General features: G+C 39.7%; 1 protein-coding gene across 3 annotated transcripts in view; it reads left to right on the plus strand.

The window, feature by feature from the left end:
* The window catches only part of STXBP5L (syntaxin binding protein 5L), a 192,769-nt gene that overhangs the window by 149,522 nt on the left and 18,184 nt on the right, over positions 1-25,063 (plus strand). For all 3 annotated transcript variants that reach the window (XM_065676132.1, XM_065676133.1, XM_065676134.1), the window contains one exon: positions 18,172-18,342. In XM_065676132.1, the coding sequence (XP_065532204.1) occupies positions 18,172-18,342 (171 nt within the window). The remainder of the gene's footprint in view (positions 1-18,171; positions 18,343-25,063) is intronic.

The raw sequence follows: 25,063 nt of genomic DNA on the forward strand, positions 1-25,063 counted from the left end.
TTTTCAATACCATCAGAGTATCTTTGTCATGCAGGCCATGTTCTTTCAATAGAGAAAATCAAACTGCGTTTTGATTGTTGTGATTTGGAGATCATAGGTTAGGGCTTTGTACTACATTCGCTCTGAAGTGGCATGTGAGAACTCAGTAGCCCTAAAACAACATAAAGAGCTCTGAGGCCTTGTGAACGCTCATTGTGTAAATGATGCTACATCCAGTGCTAGAGTTAATTGCTATGTGATGTATTAAAGCCAGTACCCATTCCAATAAAGTTTAGCTTTATTTTGATCACCTCATTAGGAAAATTTATTCAGGGGCCCTTAGGAATATAATATACATAATTGCATAATATGTGTCCGTTATTGTTTTAGCCATATATATGCAGCTTTATATTGAAGTGTGTAGTTGCAAATACATTGTGAGCACAAGAAAATGCATCTTGAGAGGTCATTTAATTTTGGGTGTGTAAGATGCAGTGGGCAGTTTAGACTTCTTTCAAAGACTGTCAGTCCATGTACAGGAGAGTGACCACGCAAGTGTGTGCTCTCAAATGAAAGTCCATTTGTGTTTTCTCTTAAGGAATCACCTTCATACTGGGGGCTCGCATCCAAAATGCTTTTAAGACTATAGATCTTAGAGAAGGCTCTGTAAGTACTTCCACAATTGATTCCCATGAGCTTTAGAACAGGTCCCTAATAGCAATATTACGAGTATTTATATGTGCTGTGATTTCCAAGTGCTGTTACCCTCATGCATTCCACTGGTTACATATGCTGGGATTAGGCCCATGCCAAACTCCTACTTCCCTACAGGAAATGTGTTCAAATAGCTTTGTTTCAAAAAGAGTATTATTTTCTAACACAGTCACTCATGGGTAACTTCAAAGTAGCTGAAGAGATTTTACTCAGTTTGAAAACTGTATTCTCATGTGCAAGAAAGTAAATGTTTCAAAACATTTTGTGTGTGTGTGAACCATAGAATGTCATTTACTTTGTAACTTTATAATTGATAACTGCCAGAATAACCATTTTCTCGTATATCAAATTGAGAAGAGTGTTGACTAGTCAGAAAGCAAATTAATCATTCAAGAGAGGTCCTGCCCTGTGAATACAAGGTGCATTTTATCACTTTTTCTGATATGTGATGAGGGGGTTTTCTGGCTTGATGAATTCATGCTTGCTGAAGATCTTGAGACACGTAAGGATTAGCAAGGAACAGAGAGCAGTGTGAGCTGGCAAAGGGAAGGAAATAGGGATCTGCATTTGAGCTTTGAAATTTGGGTTAGGGGAGCAGCATGGGTGGTCCCCATGCAGCCCAGGGTGCATGGCTCAGTGGGGCCTGAGCCCCTCAGCAGAGGCCAGCAGCCCCTGTGGACAATGGAAACAGGAGCTAAGCAAGGGAGCAGGGCAGCTCTGGGGAGGGTGACCAGGACTGAGCACTGCCTGGTGATCACCAGGGACAGGGGAGGATCAGCAAGGCCATGGCCAGGCACAGGAGTGCAGCAGTGTAGCAGTAGCTGCAGCTGAGGGCAGAGCAAGAGTTAAGTTAAGCTTGAAAGTAGCTCCCACAGGAAAGCACTGCCTGGGGTGCTCTGCCTGAGGCCACCCAAGGAAAAGGGCTGTCTCTACATTGGCTCTGAGCCCCAGTAGCCAAATGTCCAGGACCTGACTGTGTACCTTGTCCGATTGGGTAGCTAAACATTAGGCTCTTAAATCCATGTTTTAGCAGTAGGGAACGAGGACTGATGTTCAAAAGTCATTACACAGGCAGAAGCTCCCTAAGAGAAAGAGCTGTATTCATTTTGACTAAGTTCTCTGAATACAGTCCTGCTGTAATAGCCGAGGGGAACACACCGCTGAATGTCATAGCTGCGAGCACGGATTTGTTTGTTTGTTGGTTGTGCCTTCTTGTTTTCACTGAAAGACTGATGGGAACCATATGGCTACAAGATACCACGCTGTCAGGTGAGGAAACTGGGTGCTCAGCTTAGCTAGCTGCCAGACCATACCTATTAACTCTGTCTATGCTTCCTTCTCACCCCACAGTTGGATAACTTGACTGTTGACACATTAAGGTCTTTGGGGAGGGTCTGTCTTGCCTTTCACTGTGGCATCACAATTTAAACTGGCTGCTTCCAGCATGAATGCAAACAAATAATGGTAACAAACAACTTTGCTAGCCTCCTGAACCTTTGTACTCTGCTGCATACTTACACTGGATTTCAAAAGCTCTTTCTCAGGAAGAGAGGTTTACATGCATGATCCTCCTTTATAATAAATGTAGAGGTAGTAAAACACACATGATTTAAGTACTAAAAATAGCCTATATGATGATAGCGATATGATAATATCCACACTCTGATCAGTTTAATAGTGAAGTTAGTTTTGCCCTGCAAAAATAATAGACACAGCTTTAATCACAGTAAAGCATGAAAGCAACCAGCTGCTCCTTTTGTTTTTACACTTGTGGTCTTGACAGTGGTCCATGCTTTTCCTAGCACAGTCGTGTCCTACACCAAAAAATTCCAAATTTGGTGGTGGAGGCGGTGGTAGGAGTAACTGCTGCCTTCCTCAACTGCACCTCCTTCATTTCCTCATCCTGTGTGTCTCCTCTGTCTTTTAGCCCCCTACTCACCATGTCCTCTACTTACCCTCTACTCTACTCATGTACCTGTAAACCGACTGATCAACCGCATACTCCTTTCTGATCCTCAGTCTTTTCAGCATCCTGAGACTGTGTTAAATTGCAGCCTTCAGTATGGTGTGCCTATTTTGGCTGTGCACAGCTGTGGCAGCTCAACCAAATCAAACCTGTTTCGAGTCTCCAGAGGAATCAGAAAGTGCATACTTTGCATGTGCTATATGAGACTGCACACAAATAGCTGGGAGCTATTTCTGTAGTCTTGTAGTCAGACATATACCATAACTTGGGAACATCTGTGGCATATAACACAAGGCATAATTCCTGTTACACAGAAACACCTTTTAACAGAAGAGGCTAAACCACCGATTTGCAAAGCTCAGAGGCTCTATGATGACAGCACTAATGAAGCTCCCTGGTGTTAAATGCAGCTAGGTTTTGTAGCTCTGAAATACCCTAATCTAGATCCTCACCTGTAAGTAAAGTTGTCCTACAGACTTCCTTAGGAATTGGTAACCCTTTCAGAGGGTTGGTTGGGCCAGATGTTGTTCTTTCCTTCAAAGGAAATTATCTCACAAGTGATGCTCCTTTCTGCATAGCAAAGCACTGATTTTCTGGAGTACTATTCACAACCTGTGTATGACAGCTGCTCAGATAAATGGAATGTTTTTAAAAGGCTGTTCTGAAAATCAGGCTGCCCTTTGTGAGAGTGCCTAGTGTAGGGTGTAGGAGGTGAACACTTAGTATCCAAATTTGAGACATTTCATGTAGTAGTGTTAGTGATATATATTTTGATGTTGGGTTGACCTGAAGTGATCTCTTTGCTTTGTCCCAAAGCATCCAGTTAAAGTGGCAGCTAGAAATGGGTTACTGGGAGGGCTCTGCTGGTTCTACCGATACCAAAATGTTGCTCAAGAGCCTAAAGGGCTCCCCTTCTCTTCTCTGAAGAAAGAAAGAAAACCGTCTAACATAGGTGCCAGCTGGCAGGCCTTGTAGCTTATGACACTGCAAAAGAATGCAGCAGAAATTCTATTTAGGAGTTTTGTGACTTGAAATGGTAAGTGGTTGTTTTGGGCATCCTTCTGACCTAAAAGCTTATTAAATTGAAATTACAAAGGACTTGTTCCTTGTATTCATATGTCCCAGTGTTCCTGTCACTGTGATACCATGTGGGACTTTCTTCAGAAGTATAATAGCTAGCTGACAACTACTGCATTGTTTGCTTCCAGTAACAAACAGTATGGGTGAGGGGTAAAAGCCAGAAAACAATGTGGAAAAGTACTGACTGAGTGCAAAATGAAAGAACCATATTGGAAATTAAGTCTTTTGAATAATTAGTTAAAGATTTCTTGAGGAATTCTTTTAATAAATGTAATGCCATGTTGACTGCTACAAGACATGCTTCATTTCAGTCCTTTGGTGTTCATTGTTGAAAATGTGCTCTTGTGTAAGGAAATGAAAACATTTTTGAACAGAAGCAAAATCATAGTTTTGAGGGCATAATTGGAGCACAACAGATAATTAAATCCGAAGCAAATTCAGAGCTGTATTTGGATGTGTAGATAACACCACATTGTATCCTGAAGCTCTTGTATTTCGTTTCTGTGCAATCTGTCTTCCTTTCCGTAATATTACAATAGTGTGTTCTGTCTCCATCATCTGTACAATATGCCCTCTCTTGTTCGAATGGTATCTTGAGGTATGATGTCGTCAGAACTCATCATTTCATTGCACCCTGTTATTAGATTGGTTTCCAGGTGTTTAAATATTTGTGACGTGCTGCATAAGCAGCATTTGCAATATTTGCCTTCAGTTCATTTGGGTTTTTTTAACCATTCCTGTCACTACAAGGTAAGATATTGCAGCACACAGCCAAAGCTGTGCAAAACACCATTCGCTTCTGGAGTTAAGGTGTTTTCCAGTGCTTTTTTGTTCGGTTACATTTCTTTTGCTGAATGGTGGACATGAAAATATTGAAACCAGAATTCTGCCTCTAGATGCTGATTGAAAAAATAACCAAAACAACATTCTACAAATTTGCAATATGGTGTTAACCAGAAGATGGCATGTTGTTTTCCCTCGCTCCTTTTTCTTTCTTACTGATTAACAACTGCCTTTCTCCTTTTTCTGTTGTTTCAGTTAAAGGATCAAGAAAGTTAAGTCTGCCAACAGATCTTAAGACTGATCTTGGTACGGTAGGCGAAAGCCAACAGCTTTAAACTTCCTTACATTCATTGGCAAAACATTTTACCGATTCATGAGATAACACAATAACCTTCGGAGGCTTTGTCTGAAAAGGCTTTCTAAAAACCACCTATTAACCCATACAGTTCTGTTGGCAGCTCTCAGCATTTTGCTTGTTTAATATTCATGTATTTCATGTAGACATATTTTGCCAATCATTGCACACTGGGTGTGTAGTATTTTATGATGAAAAGGCTCCAGAACTTTTTACATGCTTGAGCCATTATAACTGGTTGTCAGTGATGTTTATCTCTGCCTATAACACCCAATGCATGCGCTAGTCTGTTTTCTTTTCAATGTACAAATTCTGTGCCACAGCGATGATCAGACAGTTGAATATCTATATATTATGGTGTGTCTTGGTCCTCTCCTTGAGACTTACCTCAGCCAGTTTGCTGTAATCTTTTCCTCAATTATTCTTTTATATTTCAGTGGAAATGCATAGTGAGAGCAGAACTTTCACCTCCAAAAACCTCAAATGAAAGTTCAACATCTTGCATAACCTAAAAATGTTTGGGGCAGATCATGCCCTCTTAAGTATTCAAGTAAAGGGGATTGCTCCTGGCGTTTGTGTTGGAATGTGTGGCTCCCATCATTACCTTTATGATTGTCTTTAAATATTCTCAGTCTCAAGGAGTCCTTTCTGGTTTTGCTCTCATGGGAAATTTCTCATGTCAGATGACTGAAAAAGCCATGTCGCTTTTTCACATTACTTTGAGTGTCTTTTTAGAGATAGAAATTATAGTTAGAACACATCCTTGCATAATGCAGCCAAACTTTATTTCTATCACTAGGAATCATGTGCATATATTAAGCAATGCAGTGCTGTTCCCCAAGGCAAAAGTCGAGAATAAATCTGTCTTCCACATTATAAATGACTGATGAACTCGGAAAACTGCTAATAGCTCCTGGTAAAGATTAAGGAAATAAACATTGAAAAATCATTGGGAAATTCAATCCGTGCTATGCAGATTTCAATGATTTTGTTGAAATAGCTCTCTCCATCATTAACAGTGATGTTTCAGAAAGTAGGAAGGTAGGAATGGGCACACAAAAAAAATCAGAGTGGAAAATTAAAATACTCTTAATACTCCAAAAAGGTAAAAGGAGTGATGTAGGCAGCTATAGACCTGTAGAATTAATATTTATCACTAAATAAATGGGCAGCTATTAAGAGGAGAGGTACTTGATATTTAAGGTATTAAAATAGCCATGGGGTAGGATCTGAGGCTAAACATGCATGAAATAGATTTATATTCTGAATCATAACACAAGAAAAAGATAAATCTTCTGTGTCAAAGACTGGGTTTATTGGGTTTTAGAAAAGCAAGCAACAAACCAATGTAACTCAAAGTGCTGAAGGTTTTGTAGTGTAATATTAAAATGTTGTGTAACAGGAAAAAAACCTGCCTTACCATCAGCTTTCCTGTAATCATGCTGGAAGCTGGACAACAAACACACAAAACCCCCCAAACTGAAACCCACAACACAAAAAAAAAACCCACAAAACCCCATGAACTAGGGAGCAGTATGACTGTGCCAAAAAGGAAAGCTGTAAGAGTTATTCAGCCTACGAGAGTAGGAGGCATGATGATCCTTCTGAAATATACGACATATGTAGGGAAGTTTGGAGTGCATAACCCTGTCTGTGCTTATGATTTCATTACAGTCATGTTTCTGCCATGCCACGATTTACTTGTACTAGTGGTTTATTTTAATAACGTAGAACATAGAACTCCATTAACATCAAATTACAAAATTATCAAGTTATCACTTTAACATTCTGTTTGTTGCCCCTTGCACAGTACTTCCACAGTTCTCTGGCCTAGTATCACCAAGCAGCCTGGTGGATTGCTAAGGATAAAGCATGTGGAAGTAGCATGCAGTGTATAAGCTGGCAGATACTCACGGCTGATCAAGTACAGAGGAAGGCGGAAAACCCTCCCCCTAAAACAAAACAAAAAACCTTATTTCAGTTTTCCTTCATGACTGTCTTAGAAGGGCAGATTCCTGTTCATTATTCTAGCCATTAAAACTGTGCTGAATTATAGGTTGCTTAGTTTACAGCAGGCTGGAAAAAGCATCTCTTTCTCAATGTAAGGAGCTAAATTTAAATGGGAGTTCCTGAAAAAGGTGAATAACACATGCATTTCGTTTATATCTGCTCCAAAATGTCTTGGCTACACTGGCAGGGCTCTTAGAGATTATTTATCCACTGTTTGATTGTTTCCTGGGATTATACCCATAGTCTGAATATACAGGGAATAACAATTCTCTCTGGCCCACGCTTCTTGTAATGTTCAGGTCACCACTTTCAAATGAGAAGAAACTGTGCATCCATCCCATCGGCTCTGGCTCATAGCTTTTTACAGAGTGCTGATACATCACCTACTCTCAGTACCAGCTGCAGCTAATTAGGAAATACATTAGCATTTGGCACCTTACAGTTCTGCTTCCGTCTTAGGATCTGGCTCATGTAACGTCCTTGCTTCCACTTTGCTTTGAATTGTAGTAGTAGAGGTTAAGTAGAAGTTAAATCTATTTCTGATGGAGGTGCTGCCTGTACTGAGAATTACTTGGGGAATAGTTTGCTAGGATTGAAGGGAATAATGTGTGATCTTATGACTCAAGGTGTTCTAGTTAAACCTTGTCAGGATTTTTGTGACTTAAAGGTACTTTGGGACTTCATTTTGATCTTTGTATGACTGGTAAAGCTGACCTCAGCATCTTATTATTTTGATGTAATGATTATTATCTATCCTTGCTGAAGAACTTGTTGCCCTGGATGCCATATCTTCACACAGAAATGTGAGAATTACCCTACATACATTGGGGGTGTATATTGGAACTTCTTGATAGTTTCACCTACTGCAGATCTGAGTAACTCAGTGTTTATGTGAGTTGTCCAGAAGGAAGATCATAGAATCCTAAAACACCAGGCTGGAAGGGACCTCAAGGGTCATCTGATCCAAGCTTTCTAGCATGACCTACTAGATGTCTCAGCACTCTGTCCAGCTGAATCTTAAAGGTTTCCCATGTTGGGGAATCCACCATTTCCCTGGGAAGATTATTCCAGTGACTCATTGGAAAATCTTTCTCTTGTGTCCAACCAGAATCTCTCTGGGAGTATCTTCTACCCATTACCCCTTGTCTTGTCCATGTGACTCATTGTAGAAAAGGAGTCTCCGTCTTCTTTGCAGCCACCCATTAAATACTGGAACATGGTGGTAAGGTCCCCCCTGAGCCTTCTTTTCTCAAGGCTGAACAAACCCAGTTCTCTCAGCCTTCTCTCATGTGGCAGGCTTCCCAGTTCTCTGATCATACTCATGGCTCTTTTGGGCCCTCTCCAACCTGTCCACGTTTTTTTTTGAGTAGCAGGGATGTGATATTGATGTTGCGTATACTGTACAGCTTCCTTATTATCCTTCAGAAGCAGCTCTGAATAGTAGTATCTTTATTTTTGAAGCTAATACTGTTTCCCAGAGTTTGCTGAAAAGATCATCTACCCTTCCATGCACTGCTGCAGTGAAATGAGTTAGGGGGATAATCCTCATCTAATTTAATCAAGTGGAGAATCTGGGACATACCATGGCGCATACAACTGCTTTTATATGAGAGTTTTCTCACTTTGCTTCACCAGCCACTTTAAGCATCAGCTTGTCTTTTTTCTTTTAGGAAGTACTTTTGCTGATTTCATTAAAAGCTTTCAAAGTTTCCAGGTAATCACAGGGAGCTGGACAGAAGTCCTGACTAAAGATGGAGATACTGGGTAACTGCTGATTTTTATTTCATTCCTATGAACAGATGGTTTCACTGTAGGAATTTCTGTTATCACCTAGACTTTATTAGCCAAAGAACACAAGAAAATGCAAATAGAGACAGTCATCATTGCTTCCTCTTGCAAGCTGTGATCTTCGGAAGATGAATATGATTCCCCATTCTTTCTTCAGATATTTACAAGTGGTGAATGAATTCTTTACGAGGTCAGAGTTAATGTAGCCCATTTTACACAGCAGTGAAAAACTAGACAAAGTGCCAAATAATCTGTTTTCTCAAGGATTTGAGAAATGTCTTCTGATGCTGATGCCACCGTTTGATGCCCTTGTATTTCATTGCAATGGAATGCTCCCAAGCCTATGAAACTGTACGTGGATATTGTAAACAAGACCTCATTTTGATTTTACAGGTGAGCAGTGGGGTTACAGAAGTTCTTGTTTTCCCCTTTCAAAGTGTTTTACAGCAGACTTTAGACACTGCCAAAGTTTTGAATCTTTTAATGTGCCTTTGTTTTACTGCTGCATTGGCCAAGCTGGGAGCTTGTGAGAGGTGCATCCTGCACTGGTTTGTCTGGCCCTGGTGTGTAATGCTGTTTACGATGCTAAACAACAGTTCAGAAGTTTTGAACTGGCATGTGTTGCTTTCCTTCTTGGTCTGACATTTCTAGAAAAGGCATTTCAGCCATCCAGCTGTAACAAAGCTTTTCTTGAATGATGTGGCAGTATACATTGGAAATTATATGTATTTCTAGATGCAAAGGATTTTATGGACTGTTGAGTGCGTGTCTCCTAGAAGGAAAGAGTAATTTCTGTTCACCTTTCAGTCTGAAAATACCGGCTGAACTAAGGAGTCAACTAAACCCTGCTTGTAGTTAGAATTACAGCATAATAAGGTTGGAAGGGACCTCTAGAGGTTGTTTAGGCCCTCACCATACTCAAAGCAGGTTTAGTTAGACCAGCTAGGTGAGGGCACCATCCAACTGAGTCTTGAATGCCTCCAATGACAGAGGGTCCACAGTCTTTCTGAGCAATCTCTTCCAGTTTCGCATCATCCACAGGGGAAAAAAAGTTTTTCCTAATATTTAACCTGAACTTCCCGTCTTCCAAGACATGTCCTTTGCCTCTCATCTGACCAGTGCGCGCCTCTGAGAAGCATCTGGCTTGATCTTCTCCATATGCTTGGATGAGGTAGTTGCAGACAGCAGTAAGGTCTCCCCTCAGTTTTTTCTTCTGAAGGCTGAGAAAAAAACCCCAGGTCTCAAACTCTCCTCTTACATGATGCTTGATAACTCCCTTGCTGGCTTGGTAGACCCCTGTTGAACTCAAGCCTGTGTGTATCTTACATACAGTAAGTGTCTTACATGTAATGGGGAGCCCAAAACTGGGTGCAGGACTTGAGATGTAGTCTAAAAATGACAAATAGAGGGGAAAGATGACATCCCTCAAACTCCTGGCTGTGCTGCCTCCGATTGCCTTTTTTGCTGCAAGTTTGATCACTATTAGGATGAAAAACATTAGGGGTTGAACTAAAGGCTTTCACTTTTACAGAAAAGCTTTCAAATGTTTGGTCCCTCTGCAATTTCACATTTTCAGGCTTGGATTTTGATATTCTGTAGCTGGGACCTTCCTAGACAAAAGTTTCTTTCATCTGCTGAAGGTCAGGTAGCTGTATGAAAGCACCAGTTTCTTCTTTAATTAAGTAAGAGAAGGTTTATGGTCAAACAGGTTTAAAAGAAAACCTATATCAACAGATATGTTAGCACTCTGCCAGTTCAAATAACTGGAATAGAAAAAGGCAGCAAGAGCTGACCAGCAGGTTAACTCTGAACTATGGCAGCAGATTAGGCACGTGCTGTGTGGTTATATTTCAAATGGAGAAAGGGGCTGCTATGTGGGAGATTTAATAAGCAAGTAGTCTAAAGGAAAGGTAAGTGTTTTAAATTACCAAGATGATACCCTAACTAAAACGTTTATAACTGATACAGTGACATTCAGTCACAAAGGAAAGACAGTAAAATTTCTTACCTGAAATAATACAAGCAGTAAATATCATTATACATTTAAGAGTTGATAATAACAAAAAGAGAGGCAACTGCTAGGCTCACGATGTAATAGATTTTCACTGTTCCTATGCTCTCTGGTTTTACTTAAAGCAGAGTTCCTTACTAAGAATCCTCAAAGGTAAGTAATTCTCCACTCCTTTCAAGCACTGTAAACATATATGTAGCATTCTTCCATTCTGTGGTCTCTGTACACTCCCCAGGTTGTAATACTTCACAGCAGTCAAAATCTGGGGCTACACATCAATTTTACTAGACCTGCCTGGACCCAGAGTCCTCTATAGTAAGTAATTCAGATTGGGATTGAGCTCTCACACAGCCAGTCATCTGTAGGCAGAGATTCGGGCATGAGACAGATGGTCCTATCACCTTGTTTGGACTTAAGGCAATATCCAGTTTTAGTAACTGACTTGTGTGTGCAAGCAGAAGAATATTTAGAAAGTAATAATTTCCCATGAATAATTATTTTGACAACAAACTCATAACAAAAGAAGGATAAAGTGAAACCCTAAATCAGAAGATATCAATTATAAAATCTGGTTTTGCAACATTAAAACAAGAATGAATAATTGTCGCTAGTTTATTTATTACAATAATGTGGTCTGAAATCTCCAAAATCTACAATGCATATTGGTAAGTTTGGAAAAACTTGAATTTATTTTTTTTTTTTAGAATTGTTTAATTACTGCATAAAAAATTGTGTGTAAACTTAATTCTATTTCAAATGCCTTATTTGACCTTGTCTGTGCCTTTTTCTGTTGGGTACTTGCAAGCAAATTATTTCTATGTTAGCATCTATGGAGTCATGCTAGCTCAATTGTTTCAGATATTCTCAACTCTAGTTAAAAACAATGATTTGGGGAAAAAGGAAGAGGGGAAGAATCTCTGGGAGTATCTGGTCAGAATAGACTACAAACACTTTAGTTGTAACATCTTCCATTTTATTCCTTCATGATTCCAGCTGGAATGTTGGAGTTTTGTTTAGAAAGACCCCAGGTCATACGTGTCAGACTTTATTTTTGTTACTTGTTATTCAAGTTGAAAAGTTGTTTCCAGTTCAACCTCTTAGAAGAATGAATTTTTCACTTTCAAAACCAGAGAATTAAACTCAGATTTTTTTTCATCTCAAAAAGGCAGGTGCAGTGCTTCTAATGAGGGTGCTCAGGAGTAGTTGTTAAAATCCTAGGTCATCCTGTGGTTCATCCACTTTAATTGCATGTTTCAGTGTTGTCCTCTGGATGTATTGCGTCCCATGCTTATTTCAGAATGAAATCGAGTTTTCTGTCTGTGTTTTGCTGTTTATTGCACAAAGCATAGCAACCATTTATGTTACGTTGTTTTACACACTGAGTGCTGTGTCCTTTTTGAGACAGGCCAGAATACGTTGTTATATGATCACTCGAAACTCAGCAGAGTTTACATCCAAGTAGTCCAAAGTTTTCCTACTGCTCTCAGGGAACAAAGCTTGATTTATTTTCAGATTCGTACTGCTAGGTTTGGGTTTTTTGGGTTTGGTGATGCCGAGGTGACGTTAGGACATACATTCTTAGTGATCTTCATTTGGACAATGCTTATTTTGTATTTTGGTGTCATTGTTCGTAACTGCAGGCAAAAATACTAGTTTTAAAAGGGGCTCTGTCAGTGACAACACACTGAACATTCCAAACCACTTCACAGTATTTTGCTTCTTTGACAAATATATCTGTTGACCCTGTTTGAAAAGAAAAACTACATATAGGATCAGGCGTGTGATAAAAGTTGATGACCATAATAAGAATACTATTATATTACTCAGGCAGTATATTACAATGATAGCCTGTTATACTCTTAATGTGGACCTAAATGTACTAGTGCTATGTCAATAGAGCAATTCATCCTTCCTTTTCAAACTGCTGAAGACATAATGGTAAATATACTCTTTTGCTGGCAGTCACACCTGTACTAACCTCTTCTGCTAAGGCTCACATCTCCTCTCCTGCCTGCTTGACAGAACTGCACCAAGAGAAAATGGTGATCCTGACTCTGTGAGGTATTTCCTTTTAGGAGTAATTTATGGTGTCACTTTATATTCTCAGTAATGGTTACACTACTTTTACAAACGTTTTTGTTATTTTACATGCAAACCTGAGACTGCTCTTCAGGCCATTTGTGCAGTTTTTTCCCTTGGTTTAAATGTGTATCTCTGCTGTGTAAAGAAGAAGAGGCTTGTCATACCCATAATTATTACGCAGAGCTTAATTTACTGATCATACACAAAAATCACAGAATCACAGAATAATTTGGGTTGGAAGGGACCTTCAAAGGTCATCTAGTCCAACATCTCCAACTAGATCACGTTGCCCAGAACTACATCCAGCCTGATCTTGAATGTCTGCAGGGATGGGGCACCCACCACCTCTTTGGGCAGCCTGTGCCAGGTTATCACCATCGCTGTAAAGAATTTTTCCCTCACATCCAGCCTGAATCTCCCCTCTTTTAGTTTAAAACCATCACCCCTCATCCTGTCACAACAGGCCCTGCTAAGAAGTCCCTCGCTATTTTTCTTATAGGCCCCTTTTAAGAGCTGAAAGGCCGCAGTAAGGTCTCCCCAGAGTCTTCTCCAGTGGAACAACCCCAACTCTCAGCCTTCCCTCATAGCAGGGGTGCTCCATTCCTCTGATCATTTTTGTGTCCCTCCTCTGTCCATGTCCAACAGGTCCATGTCTTTCCTGTGCTAAGGACTCCAGTGGGGTCTCACCAGAGCAGATCAGAGGGGCAGAATCACCTCCCTTGACCTTCCCCCAGGGGAAACAGATGACCTTTTCCTCTCTTTAACAGCAGAGATTGTATTCCTCAGAATTTGTTGAGGAGGTTCTCTGGCACTCATTTTTCAAGTTCTTTCTGCTCCATGTTAAAGCATCTCTCTCTGGTCTTCTTGCCTGCTCTTTTATCGATTACTTCCGTACAGCATATGATGATAATGCCTCTGATTAGTCAGATTTAAATTCCTTTGTTCTCAGCCTCTCTCAGATCATTAGTGACAACTGGTTTTCAGCTAGTTTGTCTCTGTGAATTTATCCCTTTTGTAAGAACTTACAAAAATGGTTGGTCTTAATGGTTTTGTTGTTACATCTGGTGCTACACAATTCGCTGGGCAGCAACTGCAACTGCTTGTTTCTCCTTTCTTATTGACATTTTTTAGCACATTTCGTTCAGCTTTTCCCTTGTAAATAGTGGGTTCCTTTTCCTTTATGCAGGGGGAACCAAGTAGTTTAAAATGGTTGTATGACAAGGCAAGTTGTGACACATACATGTTACTGTGTCTAAACTAAAATCAGTGTGTGTGTGTATAATACGTTCCCTATCTACGTAACACCTAAAAAAAGATGAATCCAAGGCTTTCCAGCAGGCTTGCTGCTCTCATGTTGCACATTGCAGCTTTCATAAGGCATCTCACAAGTTTCACCAAGTTCACCGTAGCTAAGGTTAATTCTTCATCTTTTAATCTCATCATCTCACTGATAGTTGGTGTGACACACCGGCCTTCCATTCAGCACAATTTGTTTCTTTTCTTACACAGCTTTTGTGCTGCAAACTGCACTGAAAGGTCCCACTGTTTGCTAACAGGTGTAGCTAAAGTATCTCTAGTTCATATGGGTAATGCCATAAGCCCTGACAAAGGCAAACAACCAGGACCTGCGCTGTAGAAGCAGCACAATGAGAACATTAGCAAATTTTGTCATGATCTTCTCTTTTATGTATTTTAATACATTTTAGATACAATGTGTTACTCACTGCTTTGTTAAATTGGGGCAGTTAAATCAGCATAAAATGGACTAACATAGCATGGGGTAATCTGCTATGATTAATTCCAATGGCTTGCATGAGCCTTACATTTTTACATTAACAAACCTAATGGCTGCAAACTGAGCCCTGGCTTTTTAGTTCACTCTCCACAAACAGGAGAAAAGGCTGCTGCCCTGGCATGGCAGAATGGCTATTACACTGTTTGGAGACTGCTTCAGGGATAAGTTCTTCTGAACCAGGATGCCCATTTGTAGTGCATTAGTAACTCTGGTACTTGCTGCTGAAATCTAGGAGTACTAGAGAGTATAATGCAAATTCCCTTGACTTCATGGGCAGCAGCACCCATGGGAGGGGATGGGAGGCGAGGCAAATGCAGTGGTGGAAGAGCGTGGAAAAGGCAAAGGAAAGGGGCTTTTTGTGCAGTGCTTTCTCCGCAAGCAACTACACTCTGCCTTCTCATGAAGGAGAGTTAGGAGCTGTTCCACTATTAAATCAACAGCACAGAGCAATCCGTGCACTGCTTCTTAAGTACCAATGCTAATGTCTGCAATATCAGCTGCTGCTTGGTATATCAACTATTTCTGGTATGAGAAAAGCTCCAGAGACCACAGGACAAAAGCAGTAAGCCAGCAAGAAAAAAAAAAAAAAAGCTAAAATGCCATTTTTCCTTACGAATGGAGCAAAACTGGAAAAAAGCCAGGTTTTTACAAGTCTCCTCTATCATCTATTCTTTGGATGATTGGAAGACATCTGTCATGGCAAAGGAGGATCAGGTGATTCATTTATCAGAGAGCCGGTAAATCTTAGAATCCCAGACTGTTTTGGGTTGGAAGTGACTTTAAAGCCCATCCAATCCCAACCCCCTGCCACGGGCCGGGACACCTTCCACTGGACCAGGTTGCTCCAAGCCCTGTCCAACCTGGCCTTGAACACTGCCAGGGATGGGACAGCCACAGCTTCTCTGGGCAGCCTGTGCCAGCGCCTCAGCACCCTCAAAGGGAGAACTTCGTCCTAATATCTGTTCTAGATATACCCTCTTACAGTTCATAGGCATCATTGCTTTATCACTGCAGTCATTTTGGAAAGGTGTAATAGCTTGAGCATTCTCACAGCCTCCCTTAGAAAGCACACTGGAGGAAACAAGTATTGGTTTTTAATTAGCACTTTTCTCGCACACTTCATTTTAGTACCAACGCAGTAAGGAGCCCTGTCTTAAATAGCATGTAGCCTTTCTTTAGAAATGCTTTGTATCACTGAGCTTATACCATAAAAACCACGAGAAATTAATTTTTAAATACACACGTAAGATTTTCTCATAGATTTCGGTGGCCTTTATCTGCATGATTCTTACCAGCTTCTCAGCAAAAGTGTTGCAGTCATACTTCCATAATATTACTCTTTCTACAGTGTCTTTTTGGTTTTACTAACGTTTGAAGAGCTGCATTTCTCCCTGTTGTATACATTTAAAAGATAATCATGTCTAATCAGAAGAACAGAACAGTATTAAAATAGAGAAAAGTGTGTAGCTGATCCATAAAATCCCTCTTCCACCCACTGTAGCACTCACTAACATTTCAGCAACTTCAGTACTTGAAGGGCTATCTCTGCAGCTTCTAGGATGAGCCCTGATTTTTTTTACTACACAAGGAGGTGGCTTTGCTCATTCAGAAAACCATTGTCGAAACAACTGAAGGGATTTTAGGTGCCCAGACCTCACTTACCATTTTTGTTTCATTTGAGCCTTTGAAGGTAACTAAGACAAGCAAGCATACTAAGAGAAACATAGCAGTATGTCTCTTCACATTTGATGTGGCGTATAAGGATTTAGATGAATTGTGCCCATTCTGTACAATGTTCAGGGAAAGGGACTCACAAAATGTTGTTGATGTTTCTATAGAATATGTTTCTTTTTTACTCTGTTATGTTCCTCACCACTTCCTAGGATCCCCCTGGAGATAATTAGATATCATGCTGAAACTCCTTCATACAAACTGAATTGTGAAGAAAGGAAGCAGCTGGATGGTGATGTGTCTGTTGCTGAGGTTGAACAGGCAGCTTGTGCCCTTGAACAAAGCCCCCGATCTCAAAGGACTTTCTACTGAAATATATGAATAACTCCAGCCTGTGTTGGAAAATTCCCTAACTCTAAGTTGAATGAATCACCCACACCAGTTTTATATCTGCTGTTAGCTCAGTTAATAGCCATGTATTAAGAAACATGATAAGAATCACGAAAGTTGTGTCTCCTGCAGAGCCGTCTCATTATGCAGTACAGATACTAAATTGCATTTTAAACTATAATTCTTTCCAATTTTGTTCATTAAGACTGAACTGCTTTCATATGGGAAGGACATGACTTACACAATGAAAGACTAGTATAATAGCACACTATATGCTGTATTAAATACCAACTATGTTTTTTATCATCTTAATATAGAAATAGCTTTTCATCATGTACAGTGGAGCTATCATGGTATGGTAGCCAAGAAATAAATTTTCTTGGCTTATTAACATTCATCTTTTCCTTAGATGTAATACAAATCAAAGAGAGTTAACTGAATATGATACTTCTATACAGAATCATAAAGACTAATCTAATTCTCAGATATTTAAAATGAAGTCAGAAACTCCAAGCTTGTTCTTACCTATAGTATTGAGCTTCCGTAGTTTTGAATAGAAATACTCAATAGTGCTTGCATAAATCTGTTATGCTTATTAGCTGCTGTTTACTTAAATTAGTAAGTATGAATGACCTGCTGACCAAAACTAACTCTGTTATACCTGTGTGTGTATCCTTTCATAGGCTGAGCGGAAAATGGTGTTCAGTAGTTATTCTCTTGTTGCATTATCCAACATGAGAGGAATATTGCATGAATGTTTTGTAGTCCAGTACAACCCACTCTGATCTAACCCTTGATCAGTGGATTTTGTGTTTTAAAGACCTGTTGCCAGTGAGGAATTGAGGAAGAACAGACAAATGTAGGCAGAGTTTAAAGCAGATGTGTTTTGTTTCTCACCCCATCAGACAGCAGCATGTGCTGTGCTGATTGACCATGGCCTCTAGCAGGAGTCCAAGGACTTAGCCTCATATCTTTAGATCTGTAGCAAACAAGTCAATTGTTCAGCAGTCAGTTTCCTTAGCAGTAAAATAAGTCTATGCAGTATATGAAGAATAAAACACTTAGCAATATTATAGCTAGTTTTACAACTATCCTGACTAGTGGCACTTCAGTGCCTCCTGTTTCATGAAGCTTTGAGTCAGGTAGGGAAGATGTCTGGCTCTAAATTCCATGCTGTAGTAGTCACACTTGCAGTTCTTTATGAGAACAAAAAGGAAAGATAGTTTTCAGATGTGTTTGGTATCTGTGAGGAGACACAACATCAGGGATGACATTGTTACCAGCAGTATCTTGATAGATTTCCAGCAGGCATCGGTCGACAAAACACTGGGGGAACTGTAAGAACCAGTGCTATTGTCCCTTGGTTTTGGTGTTTTTTTCAAGTATAGCTTAAAGATATGGTGAGTTATTCTTGCTGGGTTGGTAAATAAGTAGTTAGTCTCAGATTTGATTTAACCCATTCTTAAATATCAGAACATACATCCCGTTTCCATTCTGAACTGTCGGAGCTGGCCCTTTACCTGGCACTTGTTGCATTCGCCTTCCAGATCACGTGAATGGTCACTGTACAAGTCCAACATCCCAGAGCTGCAGCTCAGGAAAACGACTTTCCAGCGCAGACGTCTCCAAAGCAAACCGCCGCGGGCCCGGGCGGCCCCCCTTCAGGAAAGCACAGTCTGCAGCCTGCATGGAGATTTCTCTCCCCGTCACCACAGAAGGTGGGTGGCAGTGAATATTCTGCTAGGTATTTGTGGATCTCTCGCTGGGTGCGAAAGCAAATAAGTTTAGCATGATCCTTTGTCCTTGCCCTGAACTGCTGTGTTCATCTGACTGTTTAGAATCAGAACAACCCCTGTGTGTTAGCGTTGTTACTAACAAGCCTGCTCCTGAGCTCTGTGCTGCCTAGGGATGCAGAATGCTGAACCTCGCCAAACTCGCACAGCTGTCCCCTCGCCTGGATGGATCTGGTGCGATTGTTCATAGCAGCTTATGTACAGTGATTGTGAGAGCTGGTAGTACTAACGTTTTAAACTCCCATTGTCTCTACTTACCAAGTCTGAAAATGAGTAAGATATTTTTAGAATGTGAGTTCAGGCTTTGCACATTTTTCTTTCTTTCTTTATTGGTGCTGAAGACTCTCTAAAATTCCACAATTCCTGGCCACTGTTTCTGGTGAATTCATAGCCCATTATCTGATCAGTTTCTTTTATTTATAATAAGTTTCTTCTTTTAATGCTTGAAAAACAGTCTTCAGATCTTGATCTGCCTAAGTGCAGAGACTGGATGAAGCTGGGATACACAAAGCGGCAGTGCATTGAACTTCAAACTTAGCAGAAGCCCATTTTAATTTTAGCAGTGGCAGCTGTTTCACTGCAAGTCGTTTAAGTAGAAGAGTTCAGCTGATGTGTTTTTCTTCAACCTTGATAGTGTTCCAGCTCTGCTGGTGGTATCTTTGACCCTTGTCTCCCATGCTTCCAGTTCCCCCGCATTCTTGCACTAGAACTGCATTGTCTGTGCAGAAAAGCTTCAGTCTGTCAGAAACTGAAAGAGCATAGCATCAAAATAAATGGTGTAGGACAGAAGTGTGGATTGTATTCCATTTTAATAATAGGTAAAAATTCAGTATTTAAACAACAGAAGTTACAGTTTATTGTTTTAATAATAAAATAATTAATTTTAACAATTAAGCCTTTTAAAAATCCAGCTTTTTATTTTAATCAACTTGCAGAATAATTTCTTAAGTGCCTAGGAGATAATAATCTCCTGTGGCTGTTGTCTGGGCTGTAGCATGGCCTGTGGTGCTAAAAGTACCACTAGGACCACCTGTGATGCTACAAGTGATAGTCAGTTGACAACACCATGACACTACAAGCCGCCTGTCTTGTAAGAGGCGTTTGTATCCTAACCTGCCTGCCTGCAAAGGTGTCTGCACCACAGAAGTTCTGTACAGCTGGAACTAGTACTTCGTAATTTTGCTGGTTCTTAATGTTACAGAGCAAAAGAAATTGTATCACTCAGCATCTAATTTTGTATTTTTGAATGCAGTTGTTGCAAATACCTTTGTTACTAGTGGGAAATTGCTAGAATCTGTGATTGTGGTTTGGTTTTTTTTTATAATAATATAAAATAGCAAATTCTTTTTTGGCCCTTCTGACTTATGCAGTGAGCATACAACAAAACAAATAGTGTCTATGTGTGTGTGAGACCCTGTAAGAAAACATCCTAATTTGCCATAGAGGGTTCCAAGATTATGTTCTTGGCTGGAACGGAGCTGATACCCTAAGTCCGTTGCAGTGTCCTCTAGCAGCTCCTTCAGTTTTATTTAAGAACAGCATTTATGTACATTCATTTGTGAGATAAAGTGCAAAGCATGGTTAGAGGCTCTCTGCAAAATGGCTCTGCTCACTGAAGGTGTTACTGTCTTCTAGCTATCATTAGGTCTCTGTTAGAAGTGACGTCCCATCACCAGAGGTTATCACAGCAGGCCAGATACTTGTGAAAGATAAATCCTTTGAGTTGTTAATTTTTGCTTAAATACAGAAACATTTTGCTTAAACAGTTTTCTATATTGGATTACATTTTCCAACTCCTTTTGCGCTAAAGCAAATGAGAAGTGCCCACATGATCTGTCTGACTTCACTAGTTTAGTATTAACCTTATGCAGAGAAACAGGGTCAGAAACTTGGGTAATAGTGACATTGCAGCTGACACTGCTGTTTCTTCAGTGACCATCCAACAATCTCTTCTTTAGGAGAACGTTACAATGTTATGAACTCTTCAAAGATTAATGGGATAAACATCAGAAATGTTAAATTGCACTGTAGGCTGCATATAACTAAGAGTAATCCTCAGCAATCAGTTATAAGAAGTAATCCTGTTTAAATACCCAGCCTACTATAAATTTCAGTTTTCACTTGGATTATTTAATGGCTCCTGTGTGAACATTGCACTAAAGCAGATTTACAGACCTCTGAGTTGTTTGTAAATTCCTGTGCATAAAGGCAGTTTTCATCTGCATAATCGCCATTTTTTCCTCCACATTAGTTATTGATGATGTTAGTAGCATAACCCTTTCATCTATCTCTCTTCATGCACCACACAGATATGGTAAGTACCATTGTCATATGATAGTTCATGGTGGAAAATACATCACTGCCACAGTGGTTTCTATTGCTGTGTGTTTTTCTTCAGCCTATGTAGTACCAAACTCTTCTGGAATTCTTGTATGCAGATACTGCTACAACATCAGCACTACCTGCACATAACCAGGCCGTGATACTACCTAATTCTTATATGCTGCTTCCTTTCTTTTCCCTCCCACCCGCTGAGAGTAAGTAAGGTCACTGAGAAGCAGAACCTTAACCCCTTAAGGTCCCAGTGACCCTTGTGTGCAAAACATTTATTAAGACAGTGATACTTTTGATGGTATGATGATGATTTCTGTGTCATGAAAGATACCTGTCAGGTTTACTATTAAAGTACATCTCTTTCTAGAGATAATCATTAAACTTTCTTTCAGAGATGAGGATTAAATTAAGTGACATAAGAAATCCCTATTTAGATGTATGAGTGATGTTATTTAAATGATACTACAACTCTTATTAAGTTCAGTGAAATGAGTGTTGCAAGAAAGAGACAGTCTTTAGAAAAATTGATACTAGCACATAATAAGATGGAGCATGGCTTGGGTTTGTCGTTGAGTGTGGGGGTTTGTGTACAAGTCACCTTCCAGCCGGCCTATAGACTAAAATAATTGTCTGATTATATTCTCTCATTAAAACAAAGCCGTCTGTCAAACTTGTCTACACTTATTTATTAGATGCCCATTGTATTTGTATTCTGTGGTATTCTAGCTCTACTAACTGAGCTGGCTGGAATGACTTGACATTCCCCTGTTCTTCATGCATCTTGAATTTCCAGACATGCTGTTTTGACAAGCGGTTTGATTTATTTCTGAAGGTGTTTATACTAAATAATATAGTGGAAGGAAGGTGGCATGATCCTTGAAAGAGTCTTCACCTGGGGATAAAGAGGAGGGGGGGGAGAAGGAAGATGAGGAGTTAAAAGGTTTGAGAAAGAACATACTGAGAATAAGCATTCTCTCCAAAACATGCAACTGGCTTTAATCTAAACCTTCTGGTTGGGCTGTTCCAAAAGAAAATCAAACAATCCTCTCTGTGCTAGGAATGTATTGATTACTTCAGAGCATATGCTGCAATAAGCAATAGATGTATTCCTAAGAAATTCTTTTTCTATATATATAGATATTCTCCTGTGGTGAATCAAGATACACGTTTTATGTCCTTGCTCGAGAGGTAGTATTTTGGGTTAGGATTTGGTAGGGTTTTATTGTTGTACCTGTGCAGAATGTTGATGAGAGACATAGTGTTAAGCACTTTTTTTTACATTACAAGTAAAATGTGCCTTTGTGTGTGTGTGTAAATGATTCTTACCTTCCCTTGAGTCTGTCCCTGAGGCACTGAAAACACCTGGAGATTTTTTAATAATGCGTGCTTCCAGTTCCTGCTATTTACATCCTCTCCTAATTATTTGATTACAAAGATAATACATTTTGGTGGCTAATCATAAGATACCTTTTAGAAGAGTAAATCAATCTTCACCTCTCACACTGGATTTCAAAATCTGCCTATTTAAATGTGATCTTTTTGGTGCAACAGGAACTGCATTTCCAGCATTTTCATCAAGTGTGTTTTCAAACAAGTTTCACACAATAAACTCTTCTGACCTCATTCCTGTTAGCTGATTGTCAAGGTTTTGCTGACTCTTACCTCTTCATATGTGCAGAAGGATTCGTGATACAGAAAAGCATTTTTGAAGAACATTTTTGCAATGATGAATCATAGGAAGGGAATTGAGGGAGGGAGAGTGTCTAGTTTTCTGCTGGTCCAAATATTGCAAACTGTTCAGTTTCATAAAGTGCTGATACTTCTTCCACGCTCATAGAAGAATAATTCAAAAGCCGAGTAACAGCAGCAGAGACATGTCTTTTGATCATGGTTACTGTTACTGCTTCAACCTATGACTTTACCAGTATCCTCATCTAACATATTAAAACTTGAAAAGCTCTACAACTTTTTTAACTCAAGTAAATTTTCTTCCAAGCGAAGGATTACTGCTATTTCAAGTTCAAAGCCTGGGTTTATTTTTTCCCCCCAAAACACTGGTATCAGGATCAAATAGCTTGTTAGGGTTACATCTCTGTCGGTAATTAGCCAGACATTCAATACAGCACTTCTCAAATACCATTTATGCTATTTAAAATATTACCTGTTGTTCTGTAGCATCTTCTGGTTTTATAAATGTAGTATCCTTATGCTTTACTAGTGAATGCTGTAGTTGCTCAATATTCTGTGCGATGCTCAAAATTCACTAATTTTAGCAAGAAAATAGAACTTTACAAGACCTTAATAACACGTTCTCAATTCTAAACCATCTTGTTTTCACATACTTTTGATTAAGCTGTTTCTTCCTTGCGATAATGTAAGAATTTATTTGCGTTGTAAACAAAACCACAAATATGGGAAATTCCATTGCTGAACTTCTAAATTCTCTACTTCTTCTAGTCCTTTTTTGACCAGGCATTTTAGAGATTTTAGGAGTTAGTGATTATATGGCTGTGGCCATTTGCACTGATCATGTCATGGCCTGTTCCAGCTCTGACCTCTGACTAGCACCCTGTTTCGTCTGCAGGTATCCTGACAGAAACACTGGAATACAGATTATATTAACCTTCTGTTTAGCTTCTTGGGAGGAAATGTGTACCCCTACCTGACTTGCCTTCTGTCCTGTGACATAGACCTAAAATACTGCATCTCAGTCTAAGAGCTAATACTACATAGTTGTTAAACCTGTTAAAACCCCTTTTCCATCTAGAGCAACAAAGATCTCGGCCTGATCAAGAACTTCTGTGTAGATGAATAGGCCCAAAATATCTGCTCTTTTTCTGCATAGGAAAACAAAAGCCGTATTTCAGTCAACCTTTTAATTGTAATTTTAGATTAAGGAAAACACATTAAAGAATAAAAATAAAACAGTTGTGGGAGGGAGGGAGCTCAGTGCGGTTACACTTGTGTAGCTGGAGGGTACATGGATGTGTGCACAGATACATAACGCTAGCATGCAGTCCCCTTTGCTTTTATAACAGAGCCAACTCTGAGAAGTCTCTCAGGTTTGGTACTTCTTGGTTATTGCTTTTTTTATAAACATTCTTTTCTTTTAAGCACGTTTGCATTCTCCAGACACTTCTCTCTGCCATGACTTGCTTATTGCAATCGAGAGCTTGTGCTGGCAGACTGCCCTTTGTAACTCCTTGCCTGCTTTCACGCAGAAATTGGGGCATTCTGTATATGTATGCCCATCGTCCATCTGCGGTTATATCGTACCTCTAGGGAAGACAGTAGGAATGTGTTTGGAAATCTATTTTCTCTTGGAGAAAACTGTCTTCCTTTTTTTTCTTACTGTTTTTCTTTCCCATTATGTAGTTTTTAACTAGTTCAGCTTAATCTCCCTTGACTAGAAAGGCCTTTTAGGTCTTAGTGCTACAAACTTGCCTCTCAACAAGGAGTCCTAACAAGAATTTGCTGTGCATTTTGCTAGGAATGCTAAGGGTAGAGTCTTACAATGTGCTTTAGCTTGTCTTTAAAATAATTCAGTTTCAGCATTTACCTCAGCTTTTGGATTAACTCTTGATTATATGTAGTTAAAATTTGATATAGAGCACTTGAAATGTCACTGTGAGCTGGCAAAACAAATCACTCGGGAATATTTAGTCATTATCCTTAATAACCTTATCAAAAATTCCATGGCAAGTACAGTACAATTTCCATTTTAATCGAATAGATCCAGTATACTTTTTATACTTGAAGATTTTCTTTTGTATCTCATATAGGACTAAAAGTGTTTGGGGGATAAGTTGTCTTGAATGATTTTGTCCAATTTGTCTTGGAAATGGGTAGTATTTGGTGTATACTAAAAACTTTTTTTATTAGTCAGAGGTATTTGTGAGGATCACCATAAGAAGCCTCATAGACAGCCTGGCAGGGCTTTCAGATATTTTTCCTCATAGATTTTGGTACAGGTTTTGGTGCTGAGTTTTTTTGAGGCTTTTGGTTTGGTTTTTAGATTCAGCAGATTTTCTGTGTATGTATGGCAGCCCGTGCCTTTGGTCTGTTGTTTCTATAACAAGGTTTCCAAAGTCTTAGGATTGATCAACCTTAATAGCATTAGCCTGTAAATCTGTGTGTGAAGCCATAGGAAAGGGCTGAAAATTGCTCTCGCAAGCCCAATGTGCTGTCTTGGAAATGTGATACTGTATCGTTACCTTATAAAACGTCTGCAGCCTGAGAAACCAGCCCTAGCTGATGTCATGCTGCATACTGCAGGATTTTCTTGCTGTGGTATAACCCCAGCCAGCAACTA

This window comes from Lathamus discolor, chromosome 4 (assembly GCF_037157495.1).
Source record: "Lathamus discolor isolate bLatDis1 chromosome 4, bLatDis1.hap1, whole genome shotgun sequence".
NCBI classification, from domain to species: Eukaryota; Metazoa; Chordata; class Aves; order Psittaciformes; family Psittacidae; genus Lathamus; species Lathamus discolor.